The sequence below is a fragment of the Grampus griseus genome (genome assembly GCF_964374135.1).
Source record: "Grampus griseus genome assembly, chromosome: 3".
NCBI classification, from domain to species: Eukaryota; Metazoa; Chordata; class Mammalia; order Artiodactyla; family Delphinidae; genus Grampus; species Grampus griseus.
The window spans coordinates 123,651,320-123,673,440 of record NC_139019.1 but is presented as its reverse complement, the minus strand read 5'-3'; the positions used below and the strand labels follow the sequence as shown (position 1 = coordinate 123,673,440).

General features: G+C 38.5%; 1 protein-coding gene across 1 annotated transcript; it reads left to right on the top strand.

The window, feature by feature from the left end:
- Positions 1 to 12,738: 12,738 nt before the first annotated feature.
- Positions 12,739 to 20,576, top strand: LOC309820111 (uncharacterized protein C5orf46 homolog; the record flags this gene model as incomplete). The annotated part of the gene is made up of 3 exons (XM_082650615.1): positions 12,739 to 12,808; positions 17,180 to 17,327; positions 20,528 to 20,576. The coding sequence occupies 3 exons, from the start codon at positions 12,739 to 12,741 to the stop codon at positions 20,574 to 20,576; spliced, it is 267 nt and encodes an 88-aa protein (XP_082506741.1).
- Between the last annotated feature and the right edge of the window lie 1,545 nt (positions 20,577 to 22,121).

The following is a 22,121-nucleotide window of genomic DNA, read 5'->3' as shown; positions in this document are numbered from 1 at the left end:
AGAGCCTGGAACAGAACAGAAGCCTGCAGCACACCCCCCATCCCCCAAGTTCCAAGGTTCCTCCATGTCCCCTGCCTCTTGTTTGTAGAAAAGCTGAACTCTCCCAGGCCTCCCTGAGTCACAAAAGAGCAGGCTCAAGCAGTTAATGATTAGGACAACAGAGTCACAGATTCAATATCTGATCCACATTCCTGAGTCACTTGACAGATACTATAGCTGCCACCAGAGGGAAAAAGTTAACTGCACGATGACCAGACTCCAGCTGTGACATAAGCTGCCCCATCTTGTGCAGTACTGAATCTATGGCTAGCACAATTCCAAGAACTAGCCTTAAGAGAATGGGATTGGGCTTTCCTGGTGGCGCAGTGGTTGAGAGTCCGCCTGCCGATGCAGGGGACGCGGGTTCGTGCCCCGGTCCGGGAAGATCCCACATGCCGCGGAGCGGCTAGGCCCGTGAGCCATGGCTGCTTGAACCTGCGCATCCGGAGCCTGTGCTCCGCAACGGGAGAGGCCACAGCAGTGAGAGGCCCGCGTACCACCAAAAAAAAAAAAAAAAAAAAAAAAATAGAATGGGATTAACACTATTGCTCAGAATAATCCATATTTTTGTGGGCATCAAAATAATTGTAGCTTGTTCTGCCCATATATGTAAATGGGCAACTCAAACTGTCAGCAAAGAGATGTGACAGACCCATGTCCACATCTTCCACACTAAGAATACAGCACCCTATGTCAGCATGAAGTACAGAAGGCGGACCTTTGTTCCTAATTCCATAGAAATGGAATGATGTTCTGAGAAGTGGGGATTTGTAAGCAGCTTCTGGCAGGAAAGAACTCTCTGCAGGAGGCTCCTTTTCTCTTGTCACTTTAGCAAAGCTATATTGTAACTAAACAAACCAGGCACCCCCATGCTCTACTCTTCTCTGGCCCAAGCACACCTTTTAAATCTTTTGATCACACAATATCTTGCCTAACCCATTCTTTCTACAGCTCAAAGAAGTAGAAATGAAGAAAAAGTAATTAACAGATGACCAGATCTCTTCCCTAGCTTCCCGTTCAGTAATCTCAGGAACAAACTGTGTGACCAAACTGTGTGAATGAGATAGCATCTAAATAAAGATCACAAGAAGTTGACGAGCCTGTACAGTGAGGGATGGTGACAACTCTGATGCCCTATCTCAATGATTAACTGAGATTACTTCCCTCTTTCCCTTTAAAAACTTTCACGGCTGGACAGAAGCTTGGGAGTTGGTGTTTGGGAACACTGAGTCTGCCCTCTCCCCAGATTTCTGGCTTTCTGATTAAAAGCAATGTTTTCCATTTCTACTAATACTTGCCTCTCGGGTAATGATTTTCGAGCTTCTAGCAGCCGGACCCGAGTTCAGTAACAAGCCAATGCCATGGAGCCACCAGTATGCTGTCTGAAGAGGTAGTGAATGCCCGTCTCTAGAAGCGTAAAAGCAGTCTGGATGCACACTTGGGGGAACAATAGAATGAGGCTCTAAGCAGCTGAGGAGCTGAATGCAACCTTTGAGAATAATTCCAGCCCCGACTTTAGCCTTCCCAATCACATGAACCTTTAAATTTTAAATAGTTCTATAATCTGGTAAATTCGACGGGACATTTAAGATGCAAGCGGCAGAACTAGCAAGAGCAGAATATGATTTCTCTCTGTCTCCTCTCTATGCCGAGATTATGACTTCATCATATTCTGCTTTATATTAAGGTTCTTTATATTTCACGTACTTCTGAAGTGGAGTGGGGCTGTCAACACCTGTGTTTCACAGATAAGGAAACCAGCTCTGAGACATGCTTGTTCCCATGGAACCTACTTCCTTGATTCTCTCACAGCGTGTAATGAGGCTTATCACCACCACTCCACTGGCACTCCTACAAGTGACCAAAGACCTCGCTGCTATATTTATAAAATATCACAATCCTTGTCTTCCTTGATCTCTGAGCCACATCCAACACAGCAGAACGGTACCCCCTTCCGTTAAGCCTCTCTTCCCTTAGCTTCTGTAGTATCTAAATATCCTCTTTTTTCCTTCTTTATTTCTGACAGTTTTTTCTAAATTTCTCCTACAGGGCCTTCTTGCTTTGTGGGGTGCTTACGTGACGATATTTCTTAAGTTCCTCTGTAAGTGCTCGTCTAATTCTAACCACTATCCTTGAATAGTCTCATCTATTCCCATGGCTTTATTTTTCAGTGATGACTCTATCTTATGTGAAGTCCTCTCTTCTGAGTACAGGTCAGAAAATATTTGTTGATAAATGAGTAAATGCAGGAATTAATAAATAAGTTTATGAGAAGTAACCAGGTTCCCACATTTCAGACTAGAAACAAGTAAAATATATTCTTATCACTGGTTTTGTTCAAGTTTAAGCTCTCCCTTACTAGTAGCATGACACTGGATTAGTGAATTGAAAGACCTACACCTTAGTTTGTTTTACTTTGTCATTGTCGCTGTTAATTTTTTTCTTTTTAATAATTTACAAAATGAGGATAATTATACCGACTCTGACCTACATTGCAGGTAGGGTAATTGTGAGCAATGCATGAGTTCTCACATGGGAGAGGGCCTTAGGAATAGGAATTAATCTTACTAAACTGTATTGAACTCTTCTATCAAGAAAGACAGCAGGATGCCTAGCAGTGTACAAGACAGATGTTTGGCTTTGTTTTGTTTATCCCAAGGCTCTGGGGAAATATTGATGGTACCTGCTCACAGCTCAGCCATTAACAGCTTGGTAAAGGAAGGCTATGAAGGATACACAGCGGTGGCCAGATTAACTCCAGCCCTAGACATGCCCAGCACTCACCTACCTGTAATGTATGGTAATGGCTCAGAACGTGAGCCCAGCCCAAACCTCAACCAAAGTGCCTGGTTTCAAAGACTGAGGGAATACAAAGCAACTAGAGAAATCACCTCTTCAGTCATCATAGAATGCCAAGACTAGAAGGCATTTTATTCTAGTCATTATCCCATTCAACATTTTCATTGGAAAAATGGAGAAACTTGGGCCCCAAATGGGCAAAAACAAGTTAGCTGCATAGCTGGAGTACAAATGTAAGCCACCACCCCACTATACATCCCAGCCTCTCCGACTACCTCCACCATCCACAAGGCTATTATAATATTTGTTTCTTTTTCTTGATTTGGATATAATTTACTTAAGGTAAAATATTAAGCTATAATTTACACACGGTTTAAATTTACCCTTTTTACCATGAAGTTCTGTGAGTTGTACCAAACAAAAAAAATTATAACTAAAACCTTCCTCATGGTATAAAATGTCCATCACCCTGAAAATTCCCTCATGCCCATTTATAGTGCTATTAGAAATTATATATTTTAATTTCGACTTCTATTTGTTCTTCGCAAGCACAGAAAACATCCAATTGACTTTTGTACCTTAGTCTTGTGCCCTGCAATCTTATTAAATTCACTTAACAGTTCTAATAGCATTTTTGTAGTTTATTTAGGATTCTCTACATAGACAGTCATGTCTTCAAATAGAAACAATTTTATTTCTTTCTTTCCAATCAGTATGCCTTTTAACTCTTTTTCTTGCTGTACTACACTGGTAAGGACTTCCAGTGCAATATCAAAAAGAAGTAATGACAGAGTATATCTGTCTTTTGTTCCTGATCTAAGGGGGAAATCATCCATCTTTCAATATTAAACATGAAGTTAGCTGTGGATATTTTATAGATACTCTTTATCAAGTTGAGAAATTTCCCTTTTATTCTTGGTTTGTTGAGAGGTATATGCATATAATGAGTATGGAATTTTGTTAAATGATTTTTATATCTATTGAGATGATTACATGGCTTTTCTCCTTTAATCTAGCCACACGATAAATTGCATTTATTGATTTTCAAATTGCATTCCAGTTATAAGCCTAACTTACTTGATATGCTAGTACTTTCTTTGGGGTTTTTATGTTTATGTTTCTGAGGGATATTGATCTGTAATTTTCTTGTCTTATAGTTTCACTTTCTGATTTTGGTAGCAGGGCAATATTGGTCTCATAAAATGAGAGGGCCAATAAGCACAATGAAAGATGCTTAGTATTAAGCTATTCAGGAAATGCATATCAAAATCAAAATTATATACTACTTTGCACCTACTAGGATGGCTAGAATCAAAAAAACAATAACAAGGGTTGGCTATGAAATGGAAAAACTCATACACTGCTAGTGAGAATGTAAAATAGTGTAGCTGTTTTGGAAGAGTATGGCAATTCCTCAAAAGCTTAAACACACAGTTAGCATATGACCCAGCAGTTCCACTCCTACCTATGTATATACTTATGAGAAACAAAAACATACGTCCATTTAAGCACTTGTACAAGATTATTCATAGCAGCATTATCCATAATAGCCAAATAGTGGAAACAATCCATATTTCTATCAACTGATGAATGGATAAATAAAATTCAGTATATCCATACTTTGAATATTATTTGGTAATAAAAATGAAGTGTGATACAGGCTACAACGTAACTGAACCTTGAAAACATTATGCTAATGAAAGAAGCTTGGTACAAAAGGCCACACGTTGTATGGTTACATTTATATGAAATCTCCATTACAGGCAAATCTATAGAGACCAAAAGCAGATTAATGACTGCCTAGGGCTGGAGGGGGAAGGATTAGGGAGAGATGAGGAGTGGCTACTAACAGGTATAGGTTTCTTTGGGTGAGCAATGAAACAATGATAAAATTGGTATGACAACTCCATTAATACACTAAAAAAGACTGAACTGTGCACTTTAAATGGTTGATTTGTATGGTATGTGAAATATATCTCAATAAATCTCTTAAAACAATTAGTGGGGAACAGTTCCCTCCTCTTCTACATGCTGAATGAGTGTTCTGTAGATCCATTATTATTTGTTCCCTGATAGAATTTACTAGTGAAATTATCTTATCCTGGAGTTTCTTCTATTGGAAAGTTTTAAATTATGAATTTCATTCTTTAATAGATACGAAACTCTTCAAATTAGCAATTTATTCGTGAATGACCTTCTTCTGTTTGTGTCAAGGAATGTATCCATTTCATCTAAGTTATATCTATGGGCCTAGAGTAGTTCATATTATTTCTTATTATTTTTATAACTGTACAGTCTATAATGATATCCCCTCTCCAATCCTGATATTGGTAATTGTGTCTTTAATTTCTCTCTCTGTCTCTCTGATTGGCAAGTGTGCCCAGATATTTATCAATTTTATTGTATTTTTCAAAGGGCCAGATTCTGGTTTTACTGATTTTTCTCTTTCTCAATTTAATTGATTCATGTTCTTATCATTATAGTTATTTCTTCCATTTGAGTTTATCTTGATCTTTTTCTAGTTTCTTAAGGTAGAAGGTGAAGTCATTGATTTTATTCTCTTTTAATATAGGTCTTTAACGCTATAAATTCACTGCTAAGCTCTGCATTAGCTGCTCTCATAAATTTTCATATATATATTTTTTTATTTTTATTGGAATATAGTTGATTTACAATGTTTAGTTTCAGGTGTACAGCAAAGTGAATCAGTTATACATATACATATATCCACTCTTTTTTTTTTTTTAGATTCTTTTCCCATATAGGCCATTACAGAGTATTGAGTAGAGATTCCTTTGCTATACAGCAGGTTCTTATCAGTTAACTATTTTATATATAGTAGTGTATATATGTCAGTCTCAATCTCCCAATTCATCCCTCCCCCTTTATCCCCTGGTAACCATATGTTTGTTTTCTACATCCGTGACTCCTGTTCTATAAATAAGTTCATTTGTACCCTTTTTTTTTTTAAGATTCCACATATAAGCAATATCATATGATATTTGTCTTTCTCTGTCTGACTTACTTCACTCAGTATGACAATCTCTAAGTCCATCCATGTTGCTGCAAATGGCATTATTTTGTTCTTTTTATGGCTGAGTAATATTCCATTGTATATATGTACCACATGTTCTTTATCCATTCCTCCGTTGATGGACATTTAGCTTGCTTCCATGTCCTGGCTATTGTAAATAGTTTTTTAATCCAATTCAAAATATGTTTCAGTATCCCTTGGGGCATCCTCTTTGATCCATGGATTATTTAAGACTTTTAAAATTTAATTTGCAAATATTTAAGAACTTTTGACATACCTGATTTTTTGATTTCTAGTTTGATTCCATTATAGTAAAAAATATACTTTGTATTATTTCAATTCTGTTAAATGTGTGAGGCTTATTTAATGATCCAATAAAGTCTATCTTGAACAGTGTTTCCTTTGCAAACAAAAAAATGTGTATTCCACTGTATGAGGTAGCATATTTTATAATGTAATTTAGGTCAATTTGGTTAATAGTGGTATTCAGGTTTTTGCATCTTTCCTGATTTTCTATCTTGTTCTATCGACCACTGAGAGACTAGTTTTGAAGCCTTTATCTGTAATTGTGGACTTGTTTATTTATACTTTCTTGTCTGTCAGTTTTTGCTATATAGATTTTGAGGCTCAATTGTTAGCTGCATACACATACAAGATTATTTATATTCTTAAGGAATTGATTCCTTTATGATTATGTAATGACTCTGTCTCTGGTAATATTCCTTGATCTGAATACTACATTTTCTGATATTAATATAACCACTCCAGGTTTCTTTTGATTAGCGTTTGATGATATATGTTTTTACATTCACTTATTCTCATTATGTCTTTATATTTAAAGTGAGTTTCTGTATACAGTGTAGTCTGACAATCTCTGTCTTATTTTTATGGGTTTATACTGTTTACATTTAATATAATTATTAACATGGCTGTGTTAAAATCTACAATGTTGTGAGATGTTTTCTTTTGATCCCACCTATTCGTTCTTTTCCCCTACTTTTTGCCTACTTTTAGATTAAATGAATATTTTTTATGGATCTATTTTTATCTTCATTATTATCATTATTATTATTTTGGCTACGTCATCGGGTCTTCGTTGCAGCATGTGGGATCTTCGTTGCGACATGCGGGATCTTTTGTTGCAGCACGTGGGCTCTTCATTGCAGCCCATGGGCTTCTCTCTAGTTGTGGTGTAAGGGTTTTCTCTTTCTAGTTGTGGTGTGTGGGCTCCAGAGTGTGTGGGCTCTATAGTTGTAGAACACAAGCTCCAGAGCGCATGGGCTCTGTAGTTTGTGGCACACGGGCTCTCTAGTCGAGGCACGTGGGCTCACTAGTTGTGGTACACAGGCTTAGCTGCCCCGCAGCATGTGGGATCTCAGTTCCCTGACCAGGGATCGAACCTGGGCCCCCTGCATTGGGAACGTGGAGTCTTACTCACTGGACCACCAGGGAAGTCCCTATCTTCATTATTGACTCAGTAGACATGCCTCCTTTAATTAATCACAGTTTTTCTTCTATTTATAGTTCTCAATTTATAGTTTGACAATTTATAGTTTTCAAATCAATTCTGTATCTACTACCTCATTTGATACAGAAAAACCTTGTGATTTAAGTATTATTATACCCTGATCTGGCAAAGATAAATTATATATGACTGGCATAGAAATTTTTACACTGTGAATTTAGTGCTAAGGTCTTCATAATTTGGGGGAAAGTCACTATTTCCATGTGATTAATTTATGCTTAATTTTTTGTTAACTCCCCATCATTCCATCCCGTGTGCCAAAGGCATGACCAAGTACCTCTTCTGGAATGTTGCCTCCACCCTCGCCTGTAGCTCTAGCTGCTAGAAAAACAAAAGCCACTAGACTCTTAACTAACCTTCCTTGTTTAGACCTAGTCTGTTAGTCTGAGTTTTGGCTCTCATTCCAGTGGAGCTCATAAATCACCTCTGCCACTGACTCCAAACATCCATTTACACATTTAATGAGCATCGATTGAACACTCACTGCATTTATTCATCACACTGTGTACTTGGGAGTCATGGTTGTGGGCGAATGGTATTTGAGGACAAATAAGGCATGGCCCACACTTGAGGAACTTGTAGCTTAATGAAGGTGTCAGAAATAAAACAATAACTTATGATTCAATGCAATACATACTACAATAGAGGTGTGTGCAGTGTGGGCCCACAGCAGAAGTGGTGAATTCTGCCATGGATTAGGTCAGGGATGTGACCATGATGTTTTTCTGAAGGATGTAATATTTGAAGTTGAGTTGGTGTGGGTTGGATAATCCATGCAAAACGAACAGGGTGATAGAATAAGAATCAGTCTGGAGGTATGCCTAGTAAAGTAGGAGGGGAAGTCATGTGCTCAGAGAGTGGTGGGAAGTTATAATGCAAATAGTAACATGTATTAGACCCGCACTGTGCTGAGTTTTTGTAGCATGATCTCATTTATGCTATAAAAATTTTATGAGGCTGCCACTCTTGTTATTTTCATAATGAAGAAGGAGAATTGAAGTTAGAAGAGTATCTCCAACTTGCCAAATCACACTGTAAAGGACTGGTAGGATATTGTACTATATAACAACGAGAATACAAATACTGACCCTTCATAGTGGACTGGATATAAACAAACAGTGTGAGCATTCCACACATGCCAGGCAAATACTAACCCTGATGAAATCAGAAATGGAATCCAGGCCATCAAACTGTAGACCCTGTGCTCTAAGACTTATTCTATACTACAACTAAGATAAAACTGGAACTATTGATTGAGAGTAAAACATGAAGGGCTTTAGGTATACACAGTAGGGAGACATGGAAATTATTAGAGATGGGAACTGACAGAAGATGTAAACATAATCATGTTTGAGAAAGATTAAATGACAGCAATGTTTAGGAGATGGGGGAGACATACATTAGGAAGACTAGACTACTATTGCAATAGTCAAGACAATGGCCCAAATTATGACACTATGTGGAAATGAAGAGAATTTGATAAAGCTGAAGGCTATTTGAGTGGAGAATTGATAGGACTTTGTGAGCAAATAGGTTCTGTGGTGAAAAGAGAGTTAAAGAAAATTTGTACTTCAGGTAATTGGATGGATGGCAATATGCTTATCTAAGATTGGAACAGGGAAACAAGAGCAGGGGAAAAGCTGACTCTGAGCTCTAATACTTAGTGGTTTGTGATTTCTTACTCCCCCCAGTGTTCTCTGTTTCCTCTTCTCCCTTTCTCTCTCTCTATTATCTCTTCCTAGCATGTTCATTAATTAAAACGAATTTCAAGATTCAGTTAGCTCACTTTAATTTTCACTTCTAATATCAAAACTCAGGAATTTGAGGGGTCATTCTTAGAAATATGCTCACTCTTCCATGCCTCTGTGCCTTTGCAGATGCCATTCCTCCCACCAAGGAGTCTTCTCCATACCTTGCTTGCATAGTGAACACCTACAAACCCACTTTTCCAGGCTCCAAACAAATGATACCCGCATGATTTCCTCCCCACGCAATGTTCCCACTCCCTGATACTCTTCCATAGGAATCAGTTCATACCTCCATCAGTGTTTCTCGTATTTATATTGCAGTTGTTTGGTTACTTGTTCACCTCCTCAACAAAGGCGAGGTCAGGGACTGGTGTTTTGCATTTTTTTTTTGTCCCTGGTGCCTAGCAGAGCACCTGGCAAACGATGAAAGCTCAAGATGTGTCCACTGAATAAGAAGTTAATGAATTGATGGGTGGCATGACGATTGAATAAGTTATAACGTACGTGTAGAAAGGTGATTAGGGTGACAAAGCATATGGATACCATGGGAATGGGAGCTCTTCCTGCAGCCACGTGCATCCCTTCCAGGGCTGGTCTGAAACTTTAGGTACAGTGAACCAAGGACAAGAGAGGGGCTAATGATTTTCTTATGAGGAATACAGGTGTGAAATATGCCCCAGATGTGATATTAAAGAGGAACTGGGACTTTTCAGTAACTTCCACTTTCCATATATTATTTTAACTTCTCACATACTACCTTTTAATCAGTTCTTTGATTTCCCCCCCCTCAGTCCTGTCCTTAATTCTCTGATCTGAGGTTCAAAGTAAGAAAACACTGATGAGGGCCTCTCCAGGAAGGGTTGCCAGATTCAGCAAACAAAACTACAGGATGCCCAGTTAAATTTAAATTTCAGCTAACCAACAAAATTTCTTTTTTTTGTGTGTGTGTGTGTGTGGTACGCGGGCCTCTCACTGTTGTGGCCTCTCCCATTGCGGAGCACAGGCTCCAGACGCGCAGGCTCAGCGGCCACGGCTCACAGGCCCAGCCACTCCACGGCATGTGGGATCTTCCCAGACCGGGGCACAAACCCGTGTCCCCTGCATCGGCAGGCAGACTCTCAACCACTGAGCCACCAGGGGAGCCCCAGAATTTCTTTTAGTAAAGTATGTCCTGTGAAATGTTTGGGACATACTTATACTTAAAAAATTACTCACTGATTATCTGAAATGCAAATTTCATGATGCATCCTGTATTTAATTCTGTAGCCTTAGCTCCAGTTCACTTTCTGCCAAGGATCGAGAACGCGCTCTGTACCCTGCACCTTTGATAGATCAAACTGAGCTCAAACACAGGTGAATGATGCAGGTCAATGGGAAATCTAGAGACGAATGGGGAAAACAGACCAGATACAGATGGACCTGTGCACAAACAGGCCGGTGACTGCAGGGTTCATTGCGTGACCCTGACTTTCCGCCAGTTACAGCACTGAGCACATGCCGGTGCAAATAAGTTAATAGTTAAGAGTACAGACTTTGACAGGGAACCTTACTCAATACTCTTTAATGACCTATATGGGAAAAGAATCTAAAAAAGAGTCGACATATATATTATGTATAACTGATTCACTTTCCTGTACAGCAGAAACTAATACAACATTGTAAATCAACTATACTCCAATAAAAATTAATTAAAAAAAAAACAGCACAAACTCTGAAGTCACATGTCCTTGAGTTCAATTCCTTGTTCTGGCTCATACATGATTTGTAACACTAGGCAAATTATTTAACTTCTCCAAGCTTGAATTTCCTTATATAAAATTAGGATAATAATGGCAGCCTCTCAATAGCTTTGTTGACATATTTCATCTAGTTTGATTCCTAGTCAGAGTTAACAACATTAGTCTACTACTATTACTATTACTACTACTATTATTATTAGTATTATCATCATCCCTAATGCTGCTTGCATGACTCTCACTCCCTCCTCTGGGACAATCCAAGGTAGAACAGGATAGAACACGATAGGGTAGGATAGGATAGGATAGAATAGAATAGAAAAGCAAGTTTACCATTTAATTTTTGCTTAGTATATACAAGATACTGTGTTGTTTGCATGTGTTTTTCATCAGTCCTCATAACAACCCTGAGAGATAGCATTATTCCTATTTTGTAGAGATTGGATCCAAGGCATAAAGAAATTAGGAACTATTTCTAAGATCACACAGATACACAACTTGTAAGTGGCAATCTGAAACTTAAACTCAGTTGTCTGATTCCAAAGTTCAACCACTAACACACACGTCAAGAGCTGGCTATGAGATTTCCAAATCAGACTACAAGCATTTCCTACCTGAAGAAAGAACTCTGATGACTTTCAGTTACACATGGAAATGTTCATTGGAATTACAGCATGCCATATTCCTTTTATTTTCATATCCTCTTGCCAAACTAGAATGGCATTCTGAAATAAGGTACTCATTTCCTCTTCCTAGCTTGGGTAAAACTGTCTTTCATAATCCCAGTTTCTCCTCTACCTAAAGTCAAATTCATTTGCATATGTCAATAGAGGGTAAGTCACAAGTTCTTGACTGCTTTTGATATGGTACACATTAAAGGTTCTCTACATTTTATCAGGCATTTTATCTGCTATCTCCTAGGTCCTTAAGATAGTGCAGATGACTAGGTGGGAAATTATGTTTCAGTTTTACAGATGAGGAATCTGAGACTTAGAGTGGTCTCAGCCATTTGCCAGAGTTACAAAGATAATAACTGATAGAACTATTACATGAGTCCATGCTTCTCTTCTGAAAATTACTTATTAACTCATTTATTCAGTACATATTGATGGGTATCTTTTATATGTAAGGCACTATCCTAGAAACCGGAGCTATCTCAGTTCTGCCCTTAACATATCTATAGGCTAAAGGAGAAGAGAGCTATTAAAGTACTTAGTTCCCAGACAACTGGTCAAGGGCAATATGGCAGGTGATGGCAGGTGATGGAGCGACCATCTGGAGAAGGGTGGAAGGGCCATGATGGAGATTTTGCAGTAGGGGGCATTTGAACCTGAGCCTGAGTAATAAGTAGGAATGTGTCAAGGAGAGATAATAGGGAAGCTATCCCAGGAAAAATAAAGGGCCTGAGCAACGGCATGGGAGTGTGAATGGGCATGCCCAGGTGGAGACAAGACACTAGCTCAGAGCATGGGAAGGAAGCAGAGCGCACAGGGAGGCAAGGAGGCATGCCTCACCAACTGTTGTTGCTTGCTCCTTGGCACTGAAAAGCAGTTCTGCCTGATCCCCGTCTAATTGTCAATGCTGGCAGTGCAACTAACTCCAAAAGAATGATTCCGGTGCCATTTATAAACACACATTAGAAAAACCAAGAGGGTTTTTCTTTCCCTATCTGTAAAACCCTTAGTTTGAAAGCTAGGGCAGGGCTCATCAGTAGAGATCCAAAAGCAAGCTGTGTCTATCTTACACAACAACCTGAATTCCATAGCAGATGATGTCACCTATAAATGCCCTATAAATGGAGCAAGGCTTCAGGTGCATCTGAACAATTTAACTGCATCGATACCCACTGCTACAAACATGGCTGTCTCAGTGCTACAGCTGACAGTTGTTTGGGGACTGCTTGTCTTAATCTTGACTTGCCAAGCCGGTAAGTACCTGCAATCACAGCTCACGCATTGTGCAGTAGTTAGCCATGACTGGAGGAAGTCAGTGGCGCAGATCCAGAACATAAAGGGGAGAGGAGGGAACTTTGGGCACTGCAGAAAGAGCACTGGACTGGGAGACAAGAGACAGATCTTCTAATAAAAAGAAAGTAGGACTTTTATTCAAATGTGCTTAGGTTACAGTCTCTATCAGTGAATGTACGACGTTTAGAATGACTTTTTTTCTTATATCTTCATGTGATATAGTGACACTATTATAATTTCCTTGAGAGCTGGGGGTGTTTATTTTTTAATGATTATAACTAATAATATTCAAAGGTGAAGAGTCTGGAATAAGACTCCTAGGCCTCGCTCTACCACTAGTCAGAAATGTAACTTCAGGCATGCTCGTTAACCTCTAAGGGCTTCACACTTAAAAGGGAATATCAGTAGTTAACTTTCTCATTTAGCTGTCATGAAAATTAAATAAAAGAGACAAAACATATTGGAAAAGTATCTGGTCCATCATGAGCACCCAATAAATATTAATTGTTATTTTTATCATGTATCATCTCATTTGATTCTCATAATCTTTTTAAGTAAACGTGCACAGTTTTATCATTTCCCTTTTTGCAGGTAAATAAACTGAGCTTGCAGAGGGAAAGTTACTTGAGCATAGACACAGGTAGAAGTGGCACACTTGGGATTGAAACCCAAGTCTTTCGATTCTTTCTATTATAAAGCATCTACTTCTTTCAAGTCTGTTCCAAGCACATAGAGGACCAAAAGGCAGCATGCAGAATTCTCACTAATTAATTTTTGGTCTACAGAAGGCAGTGAGCTCTTAACTTATCTCTGATCAGAATGATAGGTCAGAAAACACAGACAGTACAAATAGTAACAGAGCTTTCTGAGCTCTTCTACATGTAACTTGGCAGAACTCCCACCCTCCATCACCCACTGTCCACTGGCACAACCCACAGGCAGACACTCCAATAAAGCTACAGCAGGGATGGGCTCAGAGGCTACTGTGTCCATCTGCCCCTATAGTAATCACCGTGGTAAAGTAAAAAGTGAGATTTATATCTTAGAGACCAGTCCCAAGTCTGTCTCTCATGAACTCTGAAACTGGTTAAAATCAGTTCACTGCTTTGAACCTCAGTTTCCTCATCTGTAAAATGGGATAATTACCAACTGCACCAGGTGAAATGAGCATGCTTTTGTAGTCACTTTGTAAACTATAAAATCTGTATAAATATCAGCATTACTGTATTTTTTCAGAACTTTATGATTATATTGACTAAGAAAATCAGGTAGTTAATGTAAATAAAGGCTACCCCATATTACAACTGAAAGGAGAAAATATTCCACTGTTGGCTTTGATAATTTGTTTCTGGTATGTCAAATGTCTTCATTTTTATTATTTTTCAGCATTTTCAAAGTTCTTAATATTTTAGCAGCATTTTAAAATTTTCGTATCTTTAAGCACTAGCGGAGAAAGCTACTATGAATCATTCTGTTGCTACTGTTATTAACAATAGTAATAATCATACAGTGAGCATTTATTGTGGGCTCACCTTAGACCTGGTACTGCAATAAGTGATTTATATAATATAGATATGCATATATATACATACATATCTATGATATACATCACAGATAAATAAAGTATCTTTCCATCTTGACAATAAGAAACTGAGAGAGTAATTAAATATTGTTTACACGGTTACATGGTGAACTTTTTGCTGAGGACAGAATCAAACTCAGGTATATAGGACTCCAACATCACCCACCATACTCTCATACCTCTCCTTACATATGCGATCCAAAGGCTGGAGCCAAGGATTTGATCTTCACACACACTGCAATCCAGGGCTCCTTGCAATTTGAAAAGTTAGCATTTAGCATCATATTAAAATAAAACGTTAAAGTAAAAATAATAAAATTAAATTGTTATGCAAGTAGGCAGATAGGAACACAGAAAAAAAAAGAACTCACTTTTCATGCAAGGAATTTCTGGTTCGCAGCTGGTAAATGTCTCCAGGGGACAGTTGCTTGAAGGCAGTATTATATCATATAGGGAACATGCTCTGTGAAATTAAAAAAAAATAAAAGTTCAAACCCTGGCTCAGCCACTTTCTATATGTGTGACTTTAGGAATTTCTCTGAGCATCTGTTTTCTCTCCTGTAATCCTATCACTGAACTGAATAAGGATTAGGCATGTGATGAAAGCACATCCTAGTACCTGAGCATCACAAATATACCTTCTCTTTCCTTCCACTTCATGTAATGAAAACAAAGCAATTCTGGTCACCGTGGTTGCCCTGTGCTTTATGTAACGGTCATGTCCATATATGTCCATTTTTGCCTTAACTCTTAGCAGCATATGATATGTACATAATAGTAGGCTCAAAAACACTTGTTGATGAAAAAACCAACAGCTGAATAAATAAATACTTGGTGGTTAGTATACTGATCTTGGTTATAGGTCCCAGACTGGTAGTGCTCCTATTGAATCTTTTGCAGTGGCATAGTAAACAATAAATGTTTGCAGAATTGAAAGCCATATTTTTTACTAAGACTTTCTATTTTAGGATATAATATAAATGCGACTCTTCTCACTAATTTGACAGCCTCCACACCAAAAGCTAGTTACATCTCCTTCATTCAGAGTAATGGGGTAAATTGTACAGAAGTTGGGACTTCTTGAGTCAAAATTTGTGGTGGGGGGCTTCCCTGGTGCTGCAGTGGTTGAGAATCTGCCTGCCAATGCAAGGGACATGGGTTCGAGCCCTGGTCTGGGAAGATCCCACATGCCGCGGAGCAACTAGGCCCGTGAGCCACAACTACTGAGCCTGCGCTTCTGAAGTCTGTGCTCCGCAACAAGAGAGGCCGCGACAGTGAGAGGCCCGCGCACCGCGATGAAGAGTGGCCCCCGCTCGCCGCAACTAGAGAAAGCCCAAGCACAGAAACGAAGACCCAACACAGCCAAAAATAAATGAATAAATAAATTAATTAAATTAAATTAAAAAAACATTTGTGGTGGGATTGACAGATAAAATACAGGGCACCCAGTTAAAGTTGAATTTCAGATAAACAATAATTTTTTCATTTAATTATGCACTAAATATTTCATGGGTCATTCTTACACTAAAAAAGTATTGTTATTTATCTGAAATTCAACTTTAACTGGGCATCCTGTAATTTTATTTACCAAATCTGCCAACACTACTTGTGAGGCTACAGTAAAACTAAAAGATTAAGGTCCTACTTCATCCTGGCACCAGGGTGGAAAGGGGAGGCTGTTCCTATCTTTAATTGCCGCTCTTGCATTGCTTTTAATCTCCCAAACCACTTAGACCACTAAGCAAAGCCAAACCCCCAGCCATGTCACCAACTTCACTCTGGACCTTTGGCCTCATTCCAAAAGGCATTTGACTAAATATCAAAAGTAAGAGACCTGCAGTTACAGTACCATCTTCTCTTGCTATTTGTAAGATCTTCTGCAGGTCACTTAATGTTCTCAGTTTCTGAGTCCAGTGAGCTCTGCATACTCCACAAGATTGGTCAAGCTTGAACTTACACAGTAGATGTAAAATCATTATTTACAGAACTATCACATGCTGTACAAGTGATAGAATTTCTCCTCGTCATCATTATTATACTACTTTCAACCTTATAATACACTTGTAGTTAGATCATACCTTTTCTGTCAAAGACTATGCAGTTCATCACAGAGTGCTTAAGAACCCGGATTTTAATACCAGGCAAACATGGGATTGAATTCTGATTCTGCCATTTACCGTCTCTGTGACTTTGACCCGCTTCTAAACCTCTCTCAACTTCCATTTCTTTACCTTTAACTTCGGATAATAACTTTGCCTCCCTCATAGTGTTGCTGTGAGAATAAAATGAGATAATGCATGGAGATTGCCTGTCATAGGTATGTGCTCAGAAAACACTACCTATTATTATATCATCCTCCTTATTATCATTTCCATAGGTCCAGGGATTACATGAGAAAAATACATTAAAACCAAGCAATCTGCGTTTCAGTCCCAGCCCTGGCATTTACTAGCTGCTTTAACTCTGAACAAGTTACTTAACCTTCGTGAGCTTCAGTTTTCTCATCTGGAAAGAGAACCAATGTCTGCCTAAGCATCAATATCTGTTGCTCTGTTTGGTTTCAGGAATAAGTGACATAACGCACGTGAAGACAATAACCAGGCAGGCACTAGATATGCAATAAATGTAACTATATGAGGCTATATAATTAGTGAGAGGGGGTATAAAGAGCTCTAGGGTTCCCTACAATGAAAGAAACTTCCCTTTCTTCTTGCTGAGAATCACCCTGAGATTCCATTCTGTTTTTCAGATAACAAACCAGAGAGCAAGTCAGATGACAAGCCAGATGACTCGGGCAAAACCCTAGAACCAGCCTTTCCAAACTTCCTAAGCCTCTTGGGCTCGGAGATCATTGAGAATACGGTGGAGTTCATCATCTGCTCCATGATGAAGAGCAAGTAAGCACTGAGACAAACCTTGCTTTTGTCCAGTTCGCCGTTAGTAATGACCGCATTGCATTAAAATGAATGAGAAACAAAATTGCATGCATGCCAATGTATTGTTTTAATTGAAACTTGTTGCCTACCTTAAGATATATTTGCATCTGCATGAATTTCCCTGAACTCTTTTGGGGTGAACACGTTCCCAAGGAATTTATGGAACAAGGGGTTCCATCAAATATTTTTTATTTCAGGACCGAGTAGGGAGGAAGAAGGCCACTGGACCGAGGGACGGAAAGCCGTGTTCTGGTCTTGACACAGGTGTTATTTACTGGGTGATCTGGAGTTAGGCTTTCCCTCCCTGAGTGCCTCAGTTTGCTAATCTGTAAAGTTAAAGGAATAAAGGACCCACCCAGTGCAGACACAGTAATTTGCTGATGAAGGTGGTGGGTAGAGGTGTGCTCCTCAGTGAGAGGTATGGTGAGTCCCGTCTTTATTTTCTGGTTTGAGTAATTCAAGAGGGTTAGCAGACACAGTAGCTAATCTGTCCTCAGAGGCGATCTGAAGAACCTCTCTTATGAGGGTTTGTTTCGATCACGAGAGATTGCCTTGATGGCAAATTCCACAACCCTGACCCTTCCTATTATTTTCAACCTGCTTCCAAGCTCCTGTGCCCAACTCGTAATACATCCTACCCAAGTTTACATAGCTCTGATTTTTACATCTACTTTACCCTTTCTTCATTCTTCCGACATTAATCTCCCCAAGTTCAGCTCTCCAGGGTCTATTTCGTTCTTTTGAATTTCTAGGTGCTTTCAGTCTCCACCTCTCTGAGGCTCTGCTCTCTAATTCTCTCCTTCACAGGCCCCTAAGCAGAGTTTGACAAAGTGCAGTCTATTACCTGCTTCAGAATCGCCTGGAGAACTTATCCAAAAGGCAGGTCCCTTCATCCCATCTTGCACTTTCCTGGAGCAAGGCTGTATAACAAGCCTTTATAACAAGCTTTGTAACAAGCGTTTTAACAAGCTTTCAGGTGATTCTTATATACAACAAATTTGAGAGCCCTTGATTGGATGCTCTGGGCTACATGGCTGAGCCTTAAAGGTCCACACAGCCTTTAAATTTGTATTCATCTTTTGTGTAGATGTGAATCTTTGTATTTTTCTAGGGAAAGTGCTTCTGATTTTATAAGATTCTCAAAAAGGTCTATTACCAGTAACAGATTAAGAGCCACTTCTATATAGAAGTGATCAGGGGCCATTTTGTATCCCTTGATCTGCTTAAATCCATATATTACTATCATGTGAATGGGCATAATTCTGCATACAATCATCATGAACAAACTGTTAAAACACAGATGTTTATTTTGTGTTTTTATTTTTCATATTGTGGTTGCTTTTGCAACTGTTGAGTTCCCATGACTGTTAGTGTAAACAAGGGAAAAACTGAATAACATCTATTATGTACAAAGTAGACTTTAGACTCCAGTTGAATTCATATGGTTATAAATCACAACAATAGCAAGGCCAAGAATTAGAATCATAATTCTTTTTATTCCTTCCCTGGGGAATCCCCTAGACATAAAATAGCCCTTGTCTTCTCTGTTAACTCTGAACGTTGACCATCTGAAATGCTAAAGAATTGTTAGCTCTGGGTTCAGAAACGGCACATCTTCTACCATTTTCTTTTTCCCTCATTTTATTCTGGGTATATGATATTCTTTCTGTTCTTGGAACTTACAACTGTCTCAGGCTCTCTGCTCGTCCTTTAATTTCTGCCTAAAATGCTCTTTTTCCCCTCCTAGCTAGTGCTTTGTCTTGCCTCGCATCTAAAAGTCACCTCCTCCGAAAACGATGCTATAACCACTCTTATTAATACAACTTCTTTTATTCCCTGGTTATTCTCTATCACTATACCTTGTCATTATGTCATTATAACATATCACCATCTCACATGATTAATTTATTTTTAATCATGTAACTATATGAAAGTAGAGATCAGATCTCTCTAGCTCATTGCTATAGCACAGTACCCTGTAAGTCATATCGGGCACTTAGTAAATAATTGTTGAATTAACTAAATAAGGAAAGGAATCTTAGAGATCAGATCTAAAGCTCACATACCCCTATTTGACTGAGACATTTTGAGGGATCTTTGTTGAAAGATACAGCAGTCCTTGCTCAAGGGAACAAATCTAATTGTCCTCACTCTGTCCAAGAAAAGACCATAAATATAACAGGGAATGGGAAATGGGAAGAGACCAGCAAGAAGTATTCCTAAGAACTTAATACATGCTTAGGAAAGTAGGGGCAGGAATTGTGAAGGAAAAACGTCTAGACTTTAAGCCCCTTCTCCTCAAAGAATTTGCCGTCCTTATTGTATAAGATGGCATGAGCAAATACAATGATAACTAAAATGCTGAATAAGGTAAATGTCAGCCAAACATCACAGTTAATGTCTAAGGAAAGGAGCTGTCACTGGGGCCAGGATGCTTAGGGGAGAGTTTCTGGCAAAGGTAAGAAGAAATTTGGGTCATAAAAGACTCAATGAGATTTCATTAGAAAGAGAAAATTACAAAAATATGGAACTTCATAAAGATAGAAAATTTGCTTTATTTAGTCCTATGTACCCAATGCCTAAATACTGTGTCAAGCACATAATAAATGCTGGACCATAATTTACTCATCTCTTACCTTCTCAGCAGTTACCGCACACCCAATCCTTAAACAGTGGAACGGCCTCTGGTATTAATTCATGCTTCTGGAGACCTAAGTTTTAGACTTTGCTTTGCAATTTACCAGCCATGTGACTTGGACAGGTTTTTAATCTCTTTGAGCTTCAGAGGTTTTTTTCATATGTAAAATGATTAAAATTCATTCATGTATCCATTCAACAAATATTTATTAATTCATACTATATGGTAGGCACTGTTCTAGGTGCTGGGGATATATTATGAAACAAATATATCAAAATATCTGTCTTTATAGAGTTTATATAGGAATAGACATCAAACTAATAGATTTGTTGGCAGATTTAAAGAGATAATTATGTATAATGGCTTGTCAAATTTGAACTATTATGGAAATCTTAGACCTTACTACTTTATGACATAGGAAAACTTGAAGTATTGCTCAAATATTATAAGATACCTTAGTGATGATTCTAACATTCCTGATCAGTCTAAATCATAATTCATTTTTTCCTCTTTTTTTTTTAAGAGGATATATGAAATGTGATGAGAAAAAAGAAGAAGATTCATCAGAGTGACTTCAACCAGGTGATTTTAACCTAAAAACTTACAACCAAAAAATAGTATATTGAACAAAGGAAAAAGGGTCTGTCTGATTTACTTAATAAATTTGGGAACCCACATTTACCCATAAGCAGAAAAGGGGTATTTTTTGTGTGTGTTTTTGCTTTATTCTTGTAGTCGTTTTTTTAAAATTGATTTTAAGTAGATGTATTTTTATCATCTCAAAGTCACTGACTTAATAAGATTCTCTTAAGAGAAGAAGCACAGTTGTGGGGTGAAACAAGTAAGCACTGGAAGTGAGGAGATCTGGTCCTGTCACAACTCTGCTTGGAACTTGACTTGTGCAGGTTCCGCCTATGAAAGGAGGGGTTATATGCACTAAAATCTAAAGACCCAGGTAAACAGGCCATTAGTTACTCATGAGAAGAGTGAGATTTACTGAACCTAACTCCAGGAGAAAGGACTAGTAAGCTCTCTAATCCTGCAGTTAGATTTATGTGCAAACAGTCTGGTTTGAGTCCTCAGAGATACCTGCTGTTTCCTTATCCAGTTCTCTCCTGAGAATGGATATTGAAATATAAATACAGAAATGTCAGACTTGAGAAAGTAATTCTATAAGTAACTAGCATGAACTTAGTACTTCTGTTTTAGGCAGTAAATTAATGCTGTATATGTAGTACCTAATTTAATTCTATCTAACATTCCCTATAAAAAATATGTATTGCTATTCTTAAATTTTATAAATAATGAAACCAAGTCTCAGGGAGCTTAATTAATGTGGCCAAGTTAATAAGGGAGGAGGGGTGGATCTGAATTCAAACAGCCTGATTCCAGTCTGTGCTCTATCACTCAGCAATAGAGCTACTGAACAGCGAATAGTGTAGGAAGAGGCAGTAGAGAATAGTGATTAAGCTGTGTGATCTTAGACATACCTCAAGGTGCCCATAGAAGTAAAACCCTACCCCTTTGGTTAGGTGAATTACCTTATATGCATCTCCAGGAATTATGGCCTTTCCCAACTTTTTCCCTACTGGCTTCATTTCATAACAAGGGAGTGATTGGCGTGAGCTTAGAAAGCTATTATCATATTACCCTGGAACTTAGCCCACCCTTTTCCTTAAGCTTCTAAGGAGGGAAATCAGACTTGCGCATTGGAATCAAGATGTGCTCAATGCAGACACACCTGAACCTCACCCCAAAGAGAGCTAAGCTTCTAAAAACACTCACTTATGTTTGCATCTTCCCATTCCCATCTTCTCAGGGAACAGCCTACCTCTTGTTGCAGGTATCCTAACCCTTTGCCTTCATTCAGGCTCATTGGTGCTCACACCCTGAATCTTTGGAGTGCCATCCTAGAGGCTCAATGTATGAGACAGTCCAATAAGCAAGTCAACATGAAATTTTAGAAAGAGCAAAAGCCATAGAGAAGATGTAAGTTCAGCTTCTATCTTGGCCTCTTATTGGTTGTGTGACCATGGGGAGGTCAGTTGGTCTCCATGAGTCTCACTTTACTCCTTATTAATACTTAAAACATTTGGAACTTAATTGTTCCAGACCTT